The 19,083-nt window shown below is 41.9% G+C and overlaps 1 protein-coding gene across 1 annotated transcript in view; it reads right to left on the bottom strand.

The window, feature by feature from the left end:
• The window catches only part of MYBPC3 (myosin binding protein C3), an 82,403-nt gene that overhangs the window by 53,404 nt on the left and 9,916 nt on the right, over positions 1 to 19,083 (bottom strand). The window contains exons 7-13 of the mRNA XM_053258564.1: positions 18,671 to 18,719; positions 16,014 to 16,058; positions 14,337 to 14,393; positions 3,020 to 3,043; positions 2,057 to 2,220; positions 1,055 to 1,187; positions 774 to 776 (exon numbers count right to left, since the gene is read on the bottom strand). Coding sequence (XP_053114539.1) covers positions 774 to 776; positions 1,055 to 1,187; positions 2,057 to 2,220; positions 3,020 to 3,043; positions 14,337 to 14,393; positions 16,014 to 16,058; positions 18,671 to 18,719 — 475 coding nt within the window. The remainder of the gene's footprint in view (positions 1 to 773; positions 777 to 1,054; positions 1,188 to 2,056; positions 2,221 to 3,019; positions 3,044 to 14,336; positions 14,394 to 16,013; positions 16,059 to 18,670; positions 18,720 to 19,083) is intronic.

Here is a 19,083-nt window from a genome sequence, read left to right as displayed (position 1 = left end):
CCCAATCCCCCTGAAATTGGGGTGGCAGCCTCCACCCATTAGGCACTACCACTCCACCCCACTCTTTTGGGGCAGATCCACTTTCTGCCCCCAAACTGCCCCAAAGTCACTAAAACTTCAAAAATTCTCAAAAAACCAGCCCTTTGTCCAATCCCCCTGAAATTGGGGTGGTAGCCTCCACCCATTAGGCACTACCACCCCACCCCACTATTCTGCCCCAGTCCCCACTTTCTGCCCCAATCTGCCCCAATCTGCCCCAAAGACATGAAAACTTCAGAAATTCACCAAAAATCAGCCCTTTGCCCAATCCCCCTGAAATTGGGGTGGTAGCCTGCACCCATTAGGCACTACCACCCCACCCCACTCTTTTTGCCCAGATCCCATGCTATGCCCCAAACTGCCCCAAAGTCACTAAAACTTCAAAAAATCCCCCCAAATCAACCATGAACCGAATCACCCGAATTTTTCATGTCCGAAATTCGGGTGATTCGGTTCGGGCCCGAAAAATATTGGGGGACATCGGGGGTGATTCGGTTCGGCCCCGAATCACGCGAAATTGCTCGTTTCGGGCACAGATCGTTCTGTGCCCGAAATTTTTTGCACATCCCTAAAAAACAATGTTGCCTCCTACCTGTTAATCAGAGGGGGGAAATCCATGGAGGACTGGAAACAAACCAGTAAGCATTATACAATAATGCATTTATTATATAAACTTTGCCGTTGTGAGGGGGGAAAATGGATCACAAAGATAAAGGCATAATATGGGAACTTACTTGCTAATGAGCAGACCATTGGCAGGGTTCAGTTCCAGGTGCAGAAATTGAGCAAGAGGAGGAGAAAATAGGACAATTGTGAAAGCTGGGCAATTAGCAACTTTACTTGGTTACAGACATTTTTCCCGCTTATAACCCACAAAAACCCTTCGTTATTCTCCCATTTCCCTTCTGATAAACCCATTTTTTCTTCTTCCCTTCCTGATCATAACTGGAATTCCTGCTTGTTCCAATCTGTAACACTTTTCTATGTGCATTTCTTATTATGTCTTCTCCATTACCTGCCGCTCACATGGATCTCTTGCCCGTTCTTTAGCCACTTCACTTCATCTTCTGGGTTAGCAAGTTCCACCATTAATTTGATCTTCTGTCCTTTATCAATCTGATAGGCAGGATCCAGCCTCTTGACAAAGGCTGGGGAGAAAAGGTTGTACAAAATCAAGATTTGCCTTTGTCACCAGGGCTGGATTAAGACATCCTGAAGCCCTAAGATATGTCAAGTTTAAGAGGCCCCATAGCATTGCAAATGGGTTGGAAGTCTCACCCCAGTGCATCACTTACCTCCCTCCTCATTGTATTGCTCACGGTCACAGCAGCATTCATCTGAAGAAGCAGATGCTGCCTGTAACCGTGATGTGGGTTTTAGTAGACCAAGCCCTGGCCTACTAAAATTTTGAGATAATTTACAGTTATTTCAGCAAGGATTTATAAACTCAGTATGATAATTGTGTAGCCATATCAGAATATTTTTGTCTTCTCAGAATGATTATGTGTGATTTAGAGTCTTTCCTACTTTCTCCTTTATCTCAATTAAAGTTATGTAAAACTTAGAATTTAGCCATTTGTGGGGGGTGTTCAGAGGCCCCTCATAACGTGAGCCCCTAAGCTGTAGCTTACAATCTTGTGCCTAAATCCAGCACTGTTTGTCATGGTACTGATATAAAGGGGTCCTCACTCTGGTGGCTATTGAACCTTGAAGATGTAACTCGCAGTCCTGATGTTCTTTGCTTTGTGCTAAACAGTAATGGGGAAGTGACACAAAGTGATCTGTCATAAAATTTATTTGTATAGACCATGGATCTCAAATTGTGGCCCTTCAGCTGTTTTGGAGTACAAATTCCATCATCCCCAGTTGCGATGGTCATCCCCAGTCATAGTGGCTCTCCAGTTGTTGTTGGACTACAAATTCCATCATCCACAGTCACAATAGCTAGCACAATGGAATAATAGGAGATACTGAGATATTGTCTGTGTAGGAAAAGAAATAAATATCATTCTCTTACATGTGCTTTTCTTTTCCTCCTTTTTCATACGTTTGAGGCGTTTCAACATCCCTCGCAGGTCAGTGATGCCATACTGGAAAGCAATTTTTTCATATTCTGATGCAGGAGCATTCCGAAGGATTTCCCAGACATCAATTTCTGGCTGTGATTCAGTTTTTGCATCACTTATGCCAAAAGGAAAGTGCAGCATTATATTAGTGGTTTCAAATAGCCCATTAATCAGGGTGTGGTTCTACATATTCCTACACATATTTAAATGCCAGTTTGTTTGATGCCTCATTGGTGGGCCACGTAAGGATACAGGAAGATCAACTATCTTGATAAAGTTTAAACAAGAATAATATGACAGAGGGTCCAACAATTGGACCCTTATTTTCAAATTATCGGATCAGCTCTCTAATACAAGATCAGTCTCTCTGCTTTGCAACAGGCATAATAGAGGCCATATTATTAGGGGGAACAGGGGAGCTTTCTATGTGGTTTTAGGGGCCAGGTCTATGGGTGTTGATCTCCATGGGGAAACCTCTCTCCATTTACAAATGTTGATTATATATCAATTCATACCTCAACAGTTTTTTTTGTCTCTCCTTTGCTTATAGTGAGTGGTAGTTTGTCTTAAAATGGAAACTTATAAACTACCCACAGATTGTAAAAATTATTAGGTTGGCAGTTACTAGATAGGAGATATCATCTAGAGCAGGGATTCTCAACGTGTGGGTCCACATATGTAGTTGGACTTCAACTCCCATAATTCCCAACCAAAGGCCACTGGGGCTGTGGATTATGGGAGTTGAAGTCCAATTACATCTGGGGACCCACACGTTGAGAAACCCTGATCTAGGGAGTCCAAAACTGATGGTTTAACTCATTCATGATGGCCAGTTAATTGGCCGGTGAATCTGTTACATTCTTTTGCAAACTTGATTGTTCACAGTTAGTAGAGGGATGAACTGAAAAGCTTACCGATGTACTGAGCGCAAGAAGCTGCTGGACTTGAGAACGATGCAGAGAAGCATTGGATGAGCATGCAGCATCCCCATGAGCGAGAAAGAGGGCAATACGTGTTAGTTAACAGCCAACACTCAAACAAGCCTACCTTTCCTCAGTTGAGAAGCTAAGGATTTACTACTCTGAAGTGGGATTGCGGAGAAACACCTTCCTCTTCTGAAGCTACTGCACATTCTACAATCCAGTATTATGCATTTCACATTCTACATAGTTTTTGTTTCCAATTTATACCAGCCTAGAGAAACCATTTGTCTGCTACAGTTTTACTGAAAGCTGGCTTCATGGACAGAAAGATGAACAGCTTGTTTGTGGCTTTCCTCAAACTGAGCATATTTCTAGCAAGTGTTGTACTCTGAGTTCATGCCAATGAAAATAATTGTATTAGTTGCATCCATAACACAATTTCAACCAGCCTGAGATGCAACCTGAGTGCAGGGATTTATATAGAGCTCCCACAAAATTTCAGTTTGTTTTTCATTACTTAAACTGCCTTGGATTTGTTTTACCCTCAGTTAAGACCAGGGATAGCAGCATATTGATATTGTTATTACAAAACATCCCTAAAGTTGTTTACATAGAAAGAAGAATAGAAAGAAAATGGCAGCCTGCTCTAAAGAGGCTTGCAGTCTAAAAAGAGACACTAGCAACAGCCATTGGAGGGATGCTATTGTGACCGGTGTGTGGATAAAGGAGATCCAACTGCCATAGTATACCTGGACTTTCAAAAAGCTTTCGACAAAGTTCCTCATCAAAGACTCTTGAGAAAACCTAGCAGTCATGGGATAAGGGGACAGGTTCATGCGTGGGTAGGAATATTGGTAGGAATAGGTTCATGCATGGTAGGAATATTGGGTAGGAATCAATGGACAGTTCTCTAAAAGGAAAGAAGGAAGAAGTGGGGTCTGCTAGGGACTGGTACTGGGACCAGTGCTCTAACTTGTTCATAAACGATCTAGAAGTTGGGGTAAGCAGCGAAGTGGCCAAATTTGCAGATGACACCAAACTATGCCGGCTAGAGATTGCAAAGAGATTGCAAAAGAGATTGCAAAGAGCTCCAAAAGGATCTCTCCAAACTGGGGGAGTGGGTGACAAAATGGCAAATTCGGTTCAATGTTAGCAAGTGTAAAGTGATGCATATTGGGGCAAAAAACCCCTAACTTCACATATACGCTGATGGGGTCTTAGCTGTCAGTGACTGACCAGGAGAGGGATCATGCGTTCATCATGCGTTCCTTGAAAGTGTGGGGCAGCTGTGAAAAAGGCCAATTCTATGCTTGGAATCATTAGGAAGGGGTTTGAAAATAAAACTGCTATTATAATAATGCCCTTATACAACCAATCAGTCATTATTATGGTCATAGACCGGCATAAATGCCCTTCTAAAAAACTATGGTGCAGCCACATTTGGAGTATTGTGTGCAGTTCTGATCACCATATCTTAAGAAGGACATTGTAAACCTGGAAAAGGTGCAGAAGAGGGCAACCAAGATTATCAGGGGCCTAGAGCCAATGAGGCTTATGAGGCAAGGCTACAACACCTGGGGCTTTTTAGTTTAGAAAAAAAAACAGAAGAGGGGAGACATGATAGAGCTCTATAAAATCATGCATGGTGTGGAGACATACATCACATAACCCTGTAACCAGGTGTCATCCCTCCCTCTCCCCTGGAACCAGGGGTCATCCCATGAAACTGATTACCAAGAAATTTAGGATTGACAGAAGGAAGTACTTTTTCACAAAATGCATAATTAACCTATGGAATTCTCTGCCACAAGATGTGGTGACAGTCAGCCTGGATGAATTTAAGAAGTGTTTTTAGATAAATTCACAGAGGACAGGTCTATTAAAGGCCACTAGTCTGAGGGCTATAGGCCACCACCAGCTTCAGAGGCAGGATGACTCTAAATACCAGTTGCAGGGGGACTAGCGGTAGGAGAGAGGGTATGCCCTCAGCTCTTGCCTCTGGCCTTCCCAGAGGCATCCGGTGGGCCACTGTGTGAAGCAGGATGCTGGACTAGACGGGCCTTGGGCCTGATCCAGCAGGACTTTTCGTATGTTCTTATGGCATGTCAGTTATGCCATTATGGAGGATAGTTTGACATTGGTTTGACTTATGTGTAGCCATCTTTCTGCATCTCTCTGCACAAAATGACAAAGCATAGATTTCTGCTGACTTCACTGGTTGCCTTGGTGATGATCTGAGCTGTGAGGCAGAAGACTTTCAGCCTTCTGCAGCAGGCCCCAGGCAGCCAAAATAAGAATGAGTCATTGGTTGATAATGCTGTCAAAATTAGCAGCAAGGAGCTCTGGTCAATTTGTTATGAAAGGGGAGGAGAAACAAATTGTTTTGGACAATTTGTTATGAAAGGGGAGGAGAAACTGAAAGGATTATAACTGTGAGGAAAGGAGATAGAAAGGGGAAGGAGGGAATCTATCAGGCAAAGGCATAAAAGACCTTGAGGGGTGTAAGCTGAGACCCTTAACTCTTTTGAGTTTAGTAATTTTTTTTTACTGCTCTCTTCAAACTAAGGAGGAGAGAGATATTTCTATTTCTTGAAGCTTTATATTGCAACAGCAAAAGGAGATTTATGAAAACCCATTGATATAATTCATATGAAAACCTCTTTAGAGTAAATTACCTTGGCATAATCTGTATGCCAGTGCTTTTATTATGAAAGTATCTTTGAAGTAAATTGCCCTGGCATGACCTGTATATTAATGCCAATGTTTTTGACTCATATTTTGTACAAACTTTAAGAGTGTGCAATAAAGGAAAGAAGAAGAAAAAGCAGGAAAAAATAATCTTCTGAACACTCAGAAGAGTTTACTTTAGTTTGGGAAATACTTAAGATAATATATGTTCTTGACAGGATTGGTATACATTTTCCAGCAAAAAGGATGCCTGCACAAGTAACCCTGTGCTGAGATTGAATAGGGACAATTGTTCTCCCCCTGCTAAATATAAGAGAGATGCCTTTTTGCCCAGGTAGCAGGGATATCGCACAGAATATAAGGATAGGGATATGCCACAGAAGCCCAGGAGCAGTCAGCACAATTGGTTGCATTCTGAGACAATTTGACTCCAGTGTACCACACACTAAGAACATGGAGGAGTTTTTAGAAAAAAAATGTTGCTGAGGATCTAGCATCCTTTCAAAGAGAACAAAAATATCACAGTCACCTCTAAGTGAGGCTTATGTCTCATATAGCTGGGATAACCACATTCAATACAGCAGAATAATTTGGTATATCCTTCTAGGAAGGCCGTTTCTAATAATGTGGCTCAATGAACCAATCGTACCACAAGTTATGCAGCAAGGTTTGTCACCTGTGCAGTCTACACCAATGAATTTAGTTTAAGTACGGGTATGTATCTGATTGAAACAATAATGAAGGTAGTCATAGAATCGCAGAGAGGGTCTGGTAGGCCATCTCGTCCCACCCCCTGCTCAATGCAGGGAATCCAGGGCTACAGCATCCCCTGCAGGTGGCTATTCAGCTTCTGCTTGAAGACTTCCAGCCTGCCCACCCATGGTAACTGGTTCCATTGCTGAACTACTCTTACCATTAAGAGCTTTCTCCTAATGTTCATCCAAAAACCACCCTCTTGCATAACAAAATGCATTAGAGCTAGTCCTACCAGCACCGTTCAAGTCTTTGAGCCCTTTTTCATGATCTGTGAGAAAGGGCTGGGGGCACATGGGAAGGAAGGCTGTAAAGCCTTAACTCCCCCACAGACAATTGCCCTGTCCATGATGGGCACACGGATCATGTGCCCACATGGACTCCAACTCTCCCCAGCAGCAGTGGAGGGTGGGGGCCGGGACTCATTTGCCCCATCCCCTGGAAATCCCATAATGCACCAAGCGAGTGTGCAGAGCATTATGGGGATCTCCTCCAATGCCAGCCGGGGGCCCTGCAAGCAGGCAGGGCAGGCAGACAATCAACAAAAATGGGACTAATAGAGAGTGTGCTCCCTTCACCTCATTTTGGAGGTAGGCTCCAGAGGCAGGTTTGCTGCTATGCTGCCTCTGGGAGCTGCATGGCTCCTGACTGATCTTTACTGTGAGTGTGAACAGCCTCTTTGACCTCTTCTGCGTGAGACCCTTTGGGAATCTGAAGAGTGCTATAATGTCTTCCCTCAGTCTTCTCTTCTCCAGGCTGGAAATACTCAGTTCCTTCAACCTTTCTTTACGGTTTTCCCCAGACCTGACCATCTTTGTTGCTATCCTCTGAATCTATTGCAATATGCCTACATCCATCTTAAAGTACAGTATCCAGAAATAAACACAGTCATTCAGATGAGTAGTTCTGACTAGTGCAGAAAAAACTGGAACTATTACTTCTTGCAATTTGGACACCATGGTGAACTTAATGCAGACTAAAATTCAATTGGCTTTTTTTGAAACGGTATCACGCTGCCAACAGATAGTATAACAGAACAAGGTGCAATCTGTGCAATGCTGGTAGGGCAAGTAATAAATGAAACATACCACCAAGCTTTAGTCTGCTGAACTGATTCTTTCATCACCTTAACTGACACGGGCCAAATCAGATATGCCTTTAAGCATGTCATTAGGCCTGGCATGTTTGCATGTGTTTTGTTAAATAGCAACAGCAAGGGCCCTCAAAACAGACTGAGACCACAGCAGGAGTAAAGGGTTAAATCTCTCCTCCACTATGCCAGGATCCTGAACTGGATCAGGGGCAACTGGCTGCTATTTAACAACAAAACATATACATACACACACACCCATAGGGACAAGCAACGTTTAAAGTCACATCTAGTTTGCCCCTTAGAGCTAATCTGCTTTGTGGAAATATATGGACTGGTTATACATCAGAATACTGATACTTGACCTTCAGAGCTCATCCCATGCCCTGTGCCCGATTTGCTTGTGTTTATAGAGTTAAGGGTTTCATTGTGGGACTGGAGTGACAAGCAGGATCTGCACCACCCCAGGAGACGGGCTTCCTCTGCCACACTTCATTCCTTGCACTCCCACTTTGGCTCCAACAAGTAACCAGTGCGTTATTCTTCCTATTGTGAGGGATCTTAGAAATCACACCATAATTTATCCATGAGCTTGGAGGCATTAAGGTGTGACAGGCAGAACCCGTTGCACACAAAGTAAGCTGCTGAAGTGTTCCAAACACGTGCAGGAAAGTTAAAAATAGTTGCATGCACCCCAGTGATGGCTCTTTCCTATCCTGTTACCTTGGATTGATTTGAACCTGCCAGCTGTCACCTCCTTCAAGGTCTTCCCTCACGATCCCATGTAACAGTACAGTAACAACTGTTCCCTTCCTCCTGACCTCTTCCTGACCTATGGCACCTGTATCTCAATGTCATCTAATTACATTGCCCTGCTGGAAAATACAGATGCAGAACAAAATTATATATAGTTTTCTCCTCTTCAGCATGATCTCTAGGAACAGCATCACCGCTTACTGTCTCAATCTATATTGCTATAGTTACTGACCAGCTGAAGGACTGGCTGGCTGAGGAAAGAAGCAGAGGATGAGAAAGGCAGCATCTGTTCTAAATTTATGCTTCTTTGGAGAGTTCTTTACCACGGATTTCCCCTGCTCATTTGGATTTCCAAAGTAGAACATGTTCACTCTTTGAAGAAACATATCCTTCATGCCTCATGGAACATCTATTCAGGAACAACCAATTGTACTATGCTACCTTTAGTATTCAAATTGAAAACTCAATTTCCTGATCCAAAGGATTCACATTAAAACATAACAAGTTAACTAAGACTGCAAAACTTAAGCACACTTTATTGCAAGCAAGCCCTATTGAACTCCATGGGGCTTACTTCAGAGTAAACATGCATACAATCAGGCCCACACCAGTTATGAAATGGTTTAGTTGGGGGACTAAATTAATGGCGCAAAATCCCAATGAACATTCTGTAGAATTTCTCCTAGATTTGAAACAATTATCTTTTTGGTTGATGATCTGATTTTGTTTCACCAGATGGAAGGCACTATTAAGCATATTCATAGCTAAGGATATAATCTCTATAAATAAATTTATTTTATTTTCTAAAACAAAGCCACCAAAACAATAGCAGGGAAACTCCATAGTCTAACATAGAGAATTGGTCATTTATTCAAAAATAAAGTGGTGCATAATCAATCGGTTTGGGGAACAAGGGCCCTTAATAAAATCTACAAACCCCACCACCTGGCCCCCATCAATTTTAGTCAAATCATGCTCCCCATCTAAAAATAGTAGTTAAGGCAGCCACAACAAAAGGTAGAGGCCTGGAACTCCTGTAATTCAAGCATAGAAAGAAAGTAGCTCTATGGCTAAAATCTGGCTGGAAACCATAAATCTGGCTGGAAACCAGAGGCAAATAATCTGGCTGGGGTGTCTCAACCATAAGAAAAGGGCAGTCTGCACAGGCTCAGAAACACTGGCAGCCACACTAGGTACAGAGAACACAGTCCTAGCTGAACTGAGATTTAACACTAACTTTTGAAATAGATCCCAGAGCCCTGAATGGGTAGTTCTAGCATTCTAGTGAAGAAAGATACCACTATATTTTAACTTGATACAGAACACCCCTGCCCAAGAGATTGCCTTTATTTTAAAATTTTCATTCCACAATGAAACTCTCTTTCATAAGAGAGTTTCAGTAGGCTTGATGCAATAACCACTTACTCCCTTGCTTAGGTATGCTTGAATAACAGGATGGAGGTGTTATAATCATTAGATCTATATTACTTCTGTAGAAAGCTTCCCTTAGAAAACAATGGGACTATAACAATGGGACCACATCATAATTTGGAGGATAATATGTTAAACAGAGTCTTGGAAAATATAATGTAGGAAACAAACTTGCAACAATTGCTGGTCCATTGGCTTAAGGGGTGCCCTAAACTGCTAAACCCAGCATAGTTGGGTTAGTTCAAGGCTTAATCAGAACCAGAGCAGCAAGGGAACCAGCAGCCACTGAAATTAGTTAAATTCCTTGACTTCATTGGGAATATTTAAGTTTGAAAGGCATTTGCCTCAACACCTAAATCTGATCAGCAAAATTATGCCAGCTAATTCCAATGAGGTTTGTAACCCAAAGGGCAAAGGAACAGGTATGGTTCTTCTACAGAATTACATTTACAGTGGGCTCTGTTGGGGCTCATAGAGAATTGAGATAATGCAAAATTCTGGATAAACAAGTTTAAATAAAATCATTCCTTTAGCATGAAAAAGCTGAAGATCTTGTGCTAATTTAAAACCTGCCTTCACAGAGATTAATAGAACATCTAGGAAATCCAATAGGCTAGACAATCTGTTCATAACTCCTTTATCTGTATTAACAGTTTCCAGAAAATTATTAGGGGAGGGGAAACTCATGGTGCTCCAAGTTGTAGAAAAAAAAGGGAAATTGTGCAAATCCTGCAGCTTTTTCACTTAATCTGTTCCATGCACTTTATACAGAAATCAAAAGCAAATCTTACTCTCTGTTCCAGACATCAGAATCCCAAGAAGGATTTCAAGATGGAGATGTAAGAGCAGAGCAAAGTGCAGGCAGGTAGATTATAAGGCAGAAACAAAAAGGAGAGGAGAAAGGAGGAGACAAAGACAAAGAAACAAATACAAGCTGTTAAAATGAAGAAGCATCTGAATTGAAGCTGATCATTATTTGTTACGAAGAAACTAGCTTTTCAAGATCTGGTCCCAGATCCTAGATGCTAGGAGTGTGAGCAGTAAGAGGAAGTCACTGGTTCAAATCTTGCCTCAGTCACAGATGATCCACTTTTCTCAGCCAGCCGCCAGACTTACATCCAAGGTGATAATACTGGCTTACGTTACAAGCCAACTGTAAGGTTTAGTGAGGTGTTGTATGTGCTTTGATCTACTAAAATGTGCTTTACAAAATACTAAGGGTTGTGTCCTAACTGCATCTCCCATGAACAGAAGGCAGTTAGTCCACTTGCATCAGGGAGAATAGTTTCCACCGATTCCCCCTTCTCTATGCAGCTTCTCATGCTTTATGCTACCCTAATCCAGAGGGTCCTCAACCCTCAGGAACAGATTTGGAGGGGGGTGCAGAGGGCTGAGCGAAGAGGCAATGGATGAAAGTAATCCTTCCTTGTGTATTCAGAAGTGCAAGGGTGGCATTGATTAAGCTGGGCACTGGCGGGGAGCCCAGGACTATCAGAAGGCCCAAGGCGCAGCCCCGAGGCCCTGTTCAGGGCCTGGTTAAGTCGAGAGCCTGGGCTGTGGCAATGGTCTAGAGCACAATCTGGAATGCTGTACAGCAGCTGCACTGGCCACCACTATTTTTCAGTGCAATGCACTTGTCCCATTCCTGTGTGACTGCAACAGCTGCTAAAGTTATCCACAATGCTACTGCTGTGCTGTCATCTAAACATCCCCCCAGTCCTAGTGGGAGCTGACCTGGGTGGTGGGAGCCTGCAATGGTCTGGAGCATTGCTCTCCAACCATCAGGAGGTGAGGGCACAGAGCAGTGCTTTGCCCAGGTCCCTCTGCACCCTGATGCCAACAGTGCAGGAGAGCCTTCCATTCACAGGATAACTGGGATACAAGCTTAGGTATGAGCCCCCTGGGCTTCTCAAAACCCACTGACACAGTCTCCAACTATTCTGACTTCCCATTTGCTCCTTGGGCATCTTTTCATACTGCTTATTCTTCATTCCTGATCCAGAGTTTCACGTGCACAGACACAGAACCGCTGCTGCAGCTCTGTGGCTGACACCCTGACTAAATTATTAAATGGAAGTCCCACTGAAATGGGATCATACACTGTCCAGAGCCTTTGGATGGGGAGGTTTCTAAATGTAATAAATAAAACAAAACAAAACAATAGGAAGTTAGTCATGGCTAACTTGTGTAATTAATTTCAGTGCCCTCCTGTTAATTAATTTAGGCAGGATGTCAGCCTGTGAGGTTGTTCACATGACCTTTGAGGATGCTGGGGAGGGTGGGAGGGGGGCAGGCAGCTACCTTCTCCCCAAATGATCCTGGGCTGCACCCTGGCCTCTAGACATCCCACAATGCACTGCATGCCGAGCATGGTGCATTGAGGGATCCCACTGTGAGTTGGGCATTCTAGGCACCCAGCTTTGTGTCTGCTCAGGCTGTGTGCAGCCCAAGCAGACACACAATGCTGTACCTGGGTAGAAGTGTGCATCCTTTATCTATTACCCAGGTAAATGGTTGGGTAAAATTCCTGGGCTACCCAAGAGGACTGCTTGCTTCACATGAGCAGTCCTCTTACCAAGCCTTGGTAGGGCAGCTCTGTGAACAGCCTCTGTCTGTTTTGGTATGCATGGAGTTATTCCTTCACTGAAGTGAAGAGGAAAGCTCTTATAAGCAGGACAACCATACGTATTGAAGCTGCTGTACTTGAAAATACTGGATTGGGGCATTAGGCTGAATATGACCAGCTGTGCATCTGACAAGCAGGCTCTGCATTGCACTGGGCACCAGCCCCATCACACCCATTTGCATTATAGTCAGGGCTGGGCATGGCACAACCCCATAAGTGCAAGGTTGATGCTGGTTCAGGGCTACTACTCCTTTGTATTCAGCTGAAAAAAGCAACCATGCAGAAATTTTGCCTCTTCTTGCCTCTTGCCTTCCATCTCCCAATCCCTTGAACTATCTGATTAGTATATACCACTACCTTCCTATTTCTTTCCAGTGGTTTCAGACATCTAGCAGCTTGTATTAGTATTTAACTATGCCAACCTCTATAATAAACACATCCTTCTACAGACTCATGAAAACAAAGCCCTTGCTGAGGAATGAATTTATATTTCTAAGAATTTATATTTCTATGAATTTATAAACCAATTACCTATGAATGTATGTGTATTGCCTATTAATAATGTTTTAATTATTTATATTCTGCTCTTACATTGGGTTTCCAGTGGTCTTCTGTCCAAGGTACTGATAATTGTTGTTTTATGCAATGCTGCAGTCATATACTCATAGCCCATTCTAGAATAGAAACTAAAAGTTTATCTTTAGATATGTTCTATTTTGTTAATTCAATACAAGGGAGTCTTTAGGATTCTAATAAATGCCCTTGTCACCCCAAACATTTCCAGTCACTTGATCTGATGAGGGCTGCTGTTGTCAGTCCCCTGTAATTGTCTCCTTTGGTAACCTTATTGCCACAATTCCTTAGGAATGGCTCCTGGTGGAACTGTTTGTATATCAGCTATAAAAAAACATCAGTTGTTGGGAACTCACAACTAACTCTTAAACAGGCTTCTTCTGCAGCCTATCCAGCATGCAGCTAGAATTCATCGGATCCCAGTCTCACTCTTACCCAGGCATACTTGTCCATTCTCAGGTTATGTTGGACCATTTTGTATCTGACTTAACAACATAATGTATGACCTGGTAGTGTCCTGGAAACAGCCATTTCTATGCTCTTGCATGTACATTTTTATTGTCATAGATCACAGTATTTGCCATAGCTCACAGTCATGAGATACTTGCACATGCAGATGCAGGACTGATTTATTTATTTAATAATAATAATAATAATAATAATAATGATTATTATTATTATTGAGATGTAAAAATATTATGGGAAATATTATGGGACTTCCGACTACAAACAGACAAACATCTGCCACACAATACACCAGATATAACTGTAGTCGAGAAGAAAGAAAAACAAGTGAAAATAATCGACATAGCAATACCAGGGGATAGCAGAATAGAAGAAAAAGAAATAGAAAAAAATCACCAAATACAAAGATCTAAAAATTGAAATTGAAAGGCTGTGGCAGAAAAAGACCAAAATAATCCCAGTGGTAATTGGCACCCTGGGTGCAGTTCCAAAATACCTTGAAGAGCACCTCAACACCATAGGGGCCACAGAAATCAACATCAGCCAATTACAAAAAGCAGCTTTACTGGGAACAGCCTATATTCTGCGACGATATCTAGAACAATTGACAATAAAATTCTGGCATCCCAGGTCCTTGGGAAGGACTCGATGTCTGGATAAAACAAACCAGTCAATAACACCTGTCTGACTGTGTAAACAAGAAATAACAATAATAATAATAATAATTATTATTATTCAGGCATCCCAGATCCTTGGGAAGGACTTGATGTCTGGATTGACAAACCAGTCAATAACACCTGTCTGACTGTGTAAACAAGAAATAATAATTAATAAATAAAGACCCCTCACAATTCAAATAGACTTGGATCTATTATCCTATTATTTTACAAGTGTTAGTTGACTTAAGACTGAAGCTTTTTACTCACCTCTTTTTGAGCAAGGTACTGAAATCCAATTCTCTGCCTTCTTCATGTCCATCCACACTGTACAGTAAAGCAAGATATATTCATATTAAAGAGTACAGAAAGAGAGTACAATAACAGAATAGAAAGGCATCATTTCACAAAAGATGTGGATGATACAAATGCCTCCATGCTGAAGGCCGGAGAAATTTTGTACAGATTCCAAGGGCATTTTCAAATAATTTAAACATGGATGTAAGTTCAATATTTCTGTTGATCTAGCATCAGTAGTATGATATCTTGGGTCTAATGCAAGTATAACAGTACTGTTTCTTTAAAAAGACTTGTATGATCATTTGTGTCTAGGCTAAACTGCTGCTGACGTTTGCTGCTGTTGATCCTATGGGATGGTGGCAAGGTCCCCATGGGGAAGATATTTCATGCAGCGAACCACATCCACACTAAATGTCACCACTCCTGTTGACAAGTCCTCACCCTGTGCTGACAGGAAGGAGCAGGAGCAAGCAAGACCACAGAAGTCTGCCTCACTTAAAGTATGCTTTAGGAAAACCACAGACGACTTCATTTTTGCTGTTTCCCCCATGTAATTTATTGAGGAAACAAAATAAAATGTCTAATTCCACAGCACCTGCTAATCTATCGCATATGTTTATTTCCTTTTTGTGCAGATACTATCCCACAGTTGAACATTAGCACAACAAATAGATTTTTTAGTCCATAGATCTTCTACAATCTCCCGCAAAATAATTTTTCTATCATAATCATAGAATAATCCCTCAATAACAAGCAAATGTTTTCATAAAGCAACATGATATAATCTTTTGAATTAACTCCTCAAACTTGATTTTTGACTTTTTGTCTAGTTACTGATCCAGATTTTACTAACATGTACTATCTCATGTTGTGCTTCCAATATCCTTGTGCCTCCATAGAGCATTATCAGAAGAAACGTGATCAATATAATAGAGACAACACTTGCTTTCTCCTGAGCACTAAAAATGTGTGTGATTGGTGCCTGACACATTAGGAAGTGAAAGAACAGGACCAGAACACAAGATTAAATTTTAATGAAGATATCCTGTGATATGCCGTCACTTAAGAGAGCTTTGGTTATATAAAATAATAGCCCCAGGGCATCAAACATGCATTTTTATACAAACACTGAAAATATCTCTGAAAGTGAAAAGGCACCAAAATAGAACCCAAGTGTTCCATTAGGAGAGGTTTTGAAGTCTCTCTTAGGATGTTACTTCGGCATTAAATATGCTCACAGTCTCTGATCATAACCATGTGTAAGTAACATTTGGGTTGGTTAGGAGAATGTATGTAGGTTGTGCAAACTGGATCTTGGAGAGACCTACATCAACGTAAGTGGTGCCCTGCAAAGAATCCTATCTCATCTGAACTGATACCAAGGGCAGAATATCAATTCATGTGTAAACATTTTAGTTCAGCAAGTATATGTATATCCTGTAATGCTGCTTCTGAATGTTTGAAGAAGACTGTGACCCACATTCTCTGGAGCTTTATGAGGACAGAGCAAGAGCTCTTCCCTCAAAGGAAGCCCAGGACACTAGTCATGTTGCAATGTTGCTCCACAGTCCATCCAGCATGTGGGGTGGAGGATCTGGACAGTTTATTATGAGGATGGAAGCTGAATGTTGGAGTAAATGTGGCTACCTGGAGAAGGCTGAAGTCATCCGTCTCCCTCCTCCTACCATGCTCCTGAATAAGAATCACAAGCACAGAATTCAGAGGGGGCATAAAAGACAACACTTAGTGAGTCTAACAACACAATTTCAAAGGAAGCATTCTCATAGTCAGTTTTTGTGGTGGAAATAGATATTCATGTGTTTATGATCTATTTATACTGGCAGAAGATTACCAGGATTTGTGGTGAAAATTCCACCCGAGAAAGGGGTGGAGAACCAGTCTTGTGGCAGTGATCATGAATGGCCCCCTTTACTAAGCATGATTCACCTTGGTTTGTAATTGGATGGGTAACTACTTGTGAGCACTGTCCACTGTAAGATATTGCTCTTAGGGTATGGGGCCATAGCTTAGTGGTAGAGCATCTGCTTGCATGCAGAAGTTCCCAGGTTCAATCCGTGGCATCTCCAGGTAGGGCTGGGAAAGACTCCTGCCTGGAACCTGGGAGATCTGCTGCCAGTCAGTGTAGACAACACTGAGCTAAATGGACCAATGGTCTGCCTCTGTCTAAGGCTGCTTCCTAAGTTCCCTGAGCAGAGCTCCTCCCCAGATCTTCAATGCAGATCCTTCTAACTAGAGATATTCAGGATGAATAAAAACCAGTGATTTCTTTAAAAATCCAAAAACAAAACCCAGATTTTTTTAAAAAATAAATAAAATACCAAGTTTCATTTAAAACATAAATACAAAAAACAAAATACGAAGTTTCATTTAAAACATAATTAAAACATAATTTTCGTTTTTAAAACAACAACTAAAAACACATCTTTTTGAAGAGGTTTTTTAATGCTCCATCTTTGGTTATATCTGGTAGGTTCTTTAGTTTTTATAATTCTCAATTTTTAGCTTTTAAAGTAACTTTTAATTTGAAACTTAATACTGATTGTGGTCTTTAACTTGACTTTTAACTTGTTTACTTAATTTGGTTACTTTTATTGTATACTAGCTGGCCCGGGCGCAGAGCTCTGCGCCTCTAGTTCTCTCCCCTCCTTCTCCCACTCATTCTTTGCTCTCCCCCATCCCTCTTAACTCTCCCCCCTTCTCAGCCCCCCTCCCTCATTTTCATTCTCTTCCCTCCTCTCCCCCTCAGCTCTTCCCCCATTCTCTTGGCCACCGCTTTCCCACCTCCCCCCACTGCTTCCCCGCTTCCTCCCACCGCATTCCCGCCTCACCCCACCACTTTCCTGGCTCCCCAGCCCCGCTTTCCCCAGCACCACTTTCTCTCAGCCATATGGCCATCCATTAGCCTGCCCATTCACTTTTTTCCAGCAGCTCGCTCACGAACTCTCATGAGAACTGCCACGCATGGGATTAGCAACGGGTACGTTTAAGAGAATTATATATAGAGATTGTATCTATTTTATGGTTGTGTAAAAGCAGTAGTGTACTGGAGGGGTGGGGCATACATATTTTAAATACGTAAGTAAGTAAGTAAGTAAGTAAATAAATAAATATTAAAAGCATGATTAAGATTAAATCTTATCACTAACATGCTATACCTACACCTACAGTTTCTTAAAAATGAATAAATATCTACCTGAAAATCATATAAGGGCATTCATCTCATTAAAATGGCTCTAGAACAGGCATTCCCGACCAGGGTTTCTCCAGATGTTGCTGAATTACAACTCCCATCACCCCCAGCCATAATAAATTGCAGCTGGGAATGATGGAAGTTGTAGTTCAGCAACATCTGGAGGAACCCTGCTTGGGAACCCCTGCTCTAGTGTGCCCAGCACTGTCCGATAACTACCAGCTCTTGCTCTTGGAAATGTATTAGCTTTCAGTTTCTGTTTCTGAGCAGACTAAAGCAACGTGTGCAAAGACAACAGGCCGGATACAACGAACTACTATGAATATTGATATACCGCTCTTCAACCAAAGTTCTCAAAGCGGTTTACATAGAAAAAGAAATAATACATAAATAAGATGGCCCCCTGTCCCCAAAGGGCTCACAATCTAAAAAGAAACAAGGCAAATACCAGCAACAGCCACTGGAGGGATGCTGTGCTGTGGCTGGATAGGGCTAGCATGCTTCATAATAATATCCAGCATTTATATACTGCTTTTGAGTGTTCAAAGTACTTAACATACATTCTCATTGATAATAGATTTCAGCACTTTTAAGTCTGGTCTTGGACTGTGGCCCATATGTGCAGTTTGGTTAAAACTTTGTTATTATCAATCTTATTGTGCACACATTTTTCAAAAGCCAATTGTATATACCATATAGAATATACACAGTTTAAGTTAAATGTGACATTTCAAGATCGCTGAAATGATTTTCTGCCCCAAAATATGCAGTGTCTGGAGTGGGGTAGTGGGGTAAGAAACATAAGACAAACCTGTAGACAAGTGGGAATTTGGTGCCGGCCCAGATGTTGATATTTCAGGAGCACGGATTCTAGGATCCTTATGTGCATCAAATCATGTATACTACTAGTTGTGTGCAACTATCTCTGGATCAGGGCCAGGCTCTGCTAAGACACTGAAAAATATTCCCTGAAAATATAGAAGTTGGACATCTCTGGTCTCCAACAATATTTCTAGCAAGTATGTTTGTTTATTTGCTCAAAAGTTCTCTCTGACATGAGCTGGCCAGTACAAATATTTGTGATGATACTCACGTCCGTCGGAATGCTGAGCGGATGTCTATATCTCCCACTGCAGGTGCCTCTGGGATGGCACAGATTGGGGGGGAGGGGGAGGGGAGAAGATTGATTCAAGTCAGTTTGCATATGTGACATTACATTAGTCTTTAGTCCTGACACACTTTGTTTTTCTTTCATCAACAGTAATCACAGAGGTGGGGGGATAGGAGAAAGGTGACTTTAACCTTCCCACCCCCACCCCAGTCTTAATTCACATTTTCCTCCTTTACAGGTGCTATTTCCCCCAGGAGAACTCATTTGTGCCAATGGGAGCTTTTCTTCAGCTAGCAGCAGCTGCAGAGGTCTGATCTTAGTGGGACATAGGAACATAGGAAGCTGCCATATACTGAGTCAGACCACTGATCTATCTAGCTCAGTATTGTCTTCAC

Source organism: Hemicordylus capensis, chromosome 1 (genome assembly GCF_027244095.1).
Source record: "Hemicordylus capensis ecotype Gifberg chromosome 1, rHemCap1.1.pri, whole genome shotgun sequence".
NCBI lineage: Eukaryota > Metazoa > Chordata > Lepidosauria > Squamata > Cordylidae > Hemicordylus > Hemicordylus capensis.
Note: the sequence above shows the minus strand (reverse complement) of the source record. Positions and strands in the feature narration are given on the sequence as shown.